The sequence below is a fragment of the Macrosteles quadrilineatus genome, unplaced genomic scaffold (assembly GCF_028750875.1).
Source record: "Macrosteles quadrilineatus isolate MER2022 unplaced genomic scaffold, UCM_ALF_1.0 Scaffold_1__1_contigs__length_201487025, whole genome shotgun sequence".
NCBI lineage: Eukaryota > Metazoa > Arthropoda > Insecta > Hemiptera > Cicadellidae > Macrosteles > Macrosteles quadrilineatus.
In genome coordinates, this window is record NW_026542594.1 from 80002031 (window position 1) to 80005140 (window position 3110).

Sequence of the window (3110 nt, forward strand, 5' to 3'; positions counted from 1 at the left end):
CTCTGATCCCATGTAGGGTTGTCATATTAGTTGTGGTTCTAGATTAGAACGTTGTGAAGGGCTAACAGGGGTGATTATCATTAGGAGGGGGTTTCAGGGGATCTCCTTAGGAAAATCTGCTATTTTTAAAACTGTTTTTACGTTTAGAACTGTGTTCCAAAACCTCTGTCACCTATTTATGACAAAAATTTATGTTTAAACTTATATTTCCAGACTCAGATTCTAATGTGGAGGGCTCTTGCTCCTACAGCCCTCCACCCCTTGGAACCGCCCACTGCAATATAGCATTTTAATGTGGGAAATAATTTAGAGAATTAATTTAGTTGGAAGATAAAATAACGGGACAGCAAAATTGGTAGAATAGGCATATAAGCTGTTGAGTCGTAGAGAATTTTAAATCTTAAAAATTCTATTCTCAAAATGTATTAATTTAATTTTACCCAAAGGCAATCGGAGAGCATGAAATAAAAACTCTGCTTCTCAGTTCACACACTTTTTAATATCAGGTTTTAAAATTGGATATATTGAATTATGACAAGAACTGTTATATTAGATTAGAATATTAAATGAAATCTTCCGGAAGGTTAAAACTTTTAAATCCTAAAAATCTGATAGAAATATTGTAAGAGTATTTTGAATAATTGCTAAATAAATTAAGTTAAAAATTATTTTCTACTTGCGGAGTCTTTCTTGAGAAGTCCAGGTTGTGGTGAGTTTCAAGTGAGGTCGTGACGTGGGTAGCGAAGCGGTTGTAAGAGGGTTGGAGCTGGCGATGTCGTCTGGGAAGGTTGCAGAGGGTTGGCCTCAAAGGAGTAGCTAGGAGAGTAGAGGTTTGACGTAGAGAGACTCTGCTAGTGGTCCAGTGATGCCCGTAGAGGAGAGGGATGACTTGAGCTTAAAAGTGGCGTGCAGGTTGACGACAGGAGAGAATTACCAGTCCATTCACTTGTAGAGGTTTCATCCAAATATTAATACTGAAGATTTACTTCATTCACTTCACATCACTGTCACTGATACACTGAACTGTACTATTATGTTCTAACATTGGTTATAATTAAAAGAGAGAATTTAGACTACATTTTGAATCTATAACTACAATATATTTGAGGACATGTTAACTAGAAGGCAGTAGTGTGTAGACTGAGACAGAGCAAAAAGTGAAAGCATGAAACAAGAACAATACTGTCTGGCAGATAAGGAAAACGAATATAGATAAAACCAACAATAATGGAATGCATTGGAAATACCAATGCCCAGCCAGTCCATTCATTACTTTTATCAGTAGTTTATTCTGATATTATATTAAAAACTCTACATACCGCCCACCCAAATAAATATTTGCAAACGTAAAAACAAAAAATCAAACAAAACAAAAAAGGAAAGGGTAGTTTATGAGTCAAAGTCAGAGGGAGGGAAAGGAACCAGCTTGTGAACTGGGCGCACAAACGTCCCTTGTGCGGTTTTGATCTTGACTGCTCTTACTATTCCGTCACGTCCAGGGAAAGTTTCTTCTATTCGCCCGATTGGCCATTCAAGTGGGCTGGTGTTCTTCATTTGGAGGTATGCTACATCACCAACTTTGACATTGGGTTGAAGGGAAGTCCATTTTCTACGAGGAATCAGGGTTTGAACGTATTCCTGTGACCATCTCTTCCAAAAAACACTGAACAGCCTGTTGTAGAAGTTCATATCTTTGTAGTCTGTTCATGGGTGTGTCACTGCTGTCAATTTCAGGTGGAGCTAAGAGTGGCGATCCAATAATAAAGTGACCTGGGCTCAAATAGTCGCCATCGTTAGGGTCTGTGATCATCGTTCCGATTGGTCTACTATTGAGAATAGCCTCTATGCGTGTCAACAAAGTGTTCATTTCTTCATAGGTGAGAACAAGTGTGCCCATTACTCGTTGCAAGTGATGTTTGGTGGATTTAACAGCGGCCTCCCATAGTCCACCAAAGTGAGGGGCTGCAGGTGGATTGAAGTTCCATTTGATTTCCTTTTTGGCTAGATGCTGTGATATCTCTGGATTGGATCTTTTTAAAAACTCCTGAATCTCTTTGAAATGATTTGAGGCACCTTGAAAGTTGGTACCACAGTCACTGAAAATCTGCTTACAAAGACCTCGTCTAGCACAGAATCTATCAAGAGCAGCAAGAAATGATTTTGTTGATAGACTTGTAGCAAATTCAAGATGGACGGCTTTTGTGGACATACAAATGAAGATTACCAAATAACCCTTTGATCGTGGAGCTTTTCTCCTATCACTTTCTTTGAATTCAAATGGACCTGCATAGTCAAGTCCTACATTGAGGAATACCCTGAGGTTTTGAAATCTTGCAGAAGGAAGATCAGCCATTTTGGGTGTCATGGGCTTTGCCTTGAACATGTAACATTTGTTACATTTGAATATTCTTTCTCGTAATAATTGGCGTAATCCACTTATCCAAAATTTTGATTGTATGAGAGATTGGGACAATCGAGGACCACCATGTAAAGATAGTTTATGATAGTGATCACATAACAGAGTTGCTAAGCGAGATGATGTTGGTATTAGGATAGGATGTTTTCTGGAGAATGAAAGTTGGGAGTATTTTAAACGTCCGCCCACCCTGAGATAACCTTCTTCATCGAGAAATGGAGCTAGAGATCGATACTTAGTGGTGCACATTTTCTGTTCCTTTATGTTTTGTATTTCACCTGAGAGATATTGTTCTTGAACATTTTTGACACATAACATTAATGAGTCGTTTAGTTCTTGAGCGGTTATTGGCCCTTGCCTTTTGCTTATTCCTTTCTTTTGACTTTGAAGATTAAAGATAAATCGTAACAAGTAGGCAAGAACGAACTGCACTTTTGACAAGCTAGAGAATTTTTCCATAAGTTTCATTACTATGTTGTTATCGAGACTAGTTGTTAGGAAACATTCTGATTTCAATTCGGGGAGATGAATTTCTTCTGTAGGTTTTACATTTGATGATGGCCATAGGGTTGAGGGTTCATGAAGGAAGGAAGGACCTTTCCACCACAAATCAAAATCAACTATATCTTCAGGAAGCATGCCTCTGCTGGCACAATCACAGGGGTTTTCTTTCGAAGCTACATGACGCCATTGT

General features: G+C 38.5%; 1 protein-coding gene across 1 annotated transcript; it reads right to left on the minus strand.

Moving 5' to 3' along the window:
* Positions 1 to 1609: 1609 nt before the first annotated feature.
* Positions 1610 to 2353, minus strand: LOC128998249 (uncharacterized). Its single transcript, XM_054424304.1, has one exon. It carries the CDS (start codon positions 2351 to 2353, stop codon positions 1610 to 1612), a length of 744 nt encoding a protein of 247 aa, XP_054280279.1.
* Positions 2354 to 3110: the final 757 nt, after the last annotated feature.

Coding starts and splice junctions, on each gene's coding strand:
- LOC128998249 (XM_054424304.1), bottom strand. CDS start 2,353: ATGGCTGATCTTCCTTCTGCAAGATTTCAAAACCTCAGGGTATTCCTC.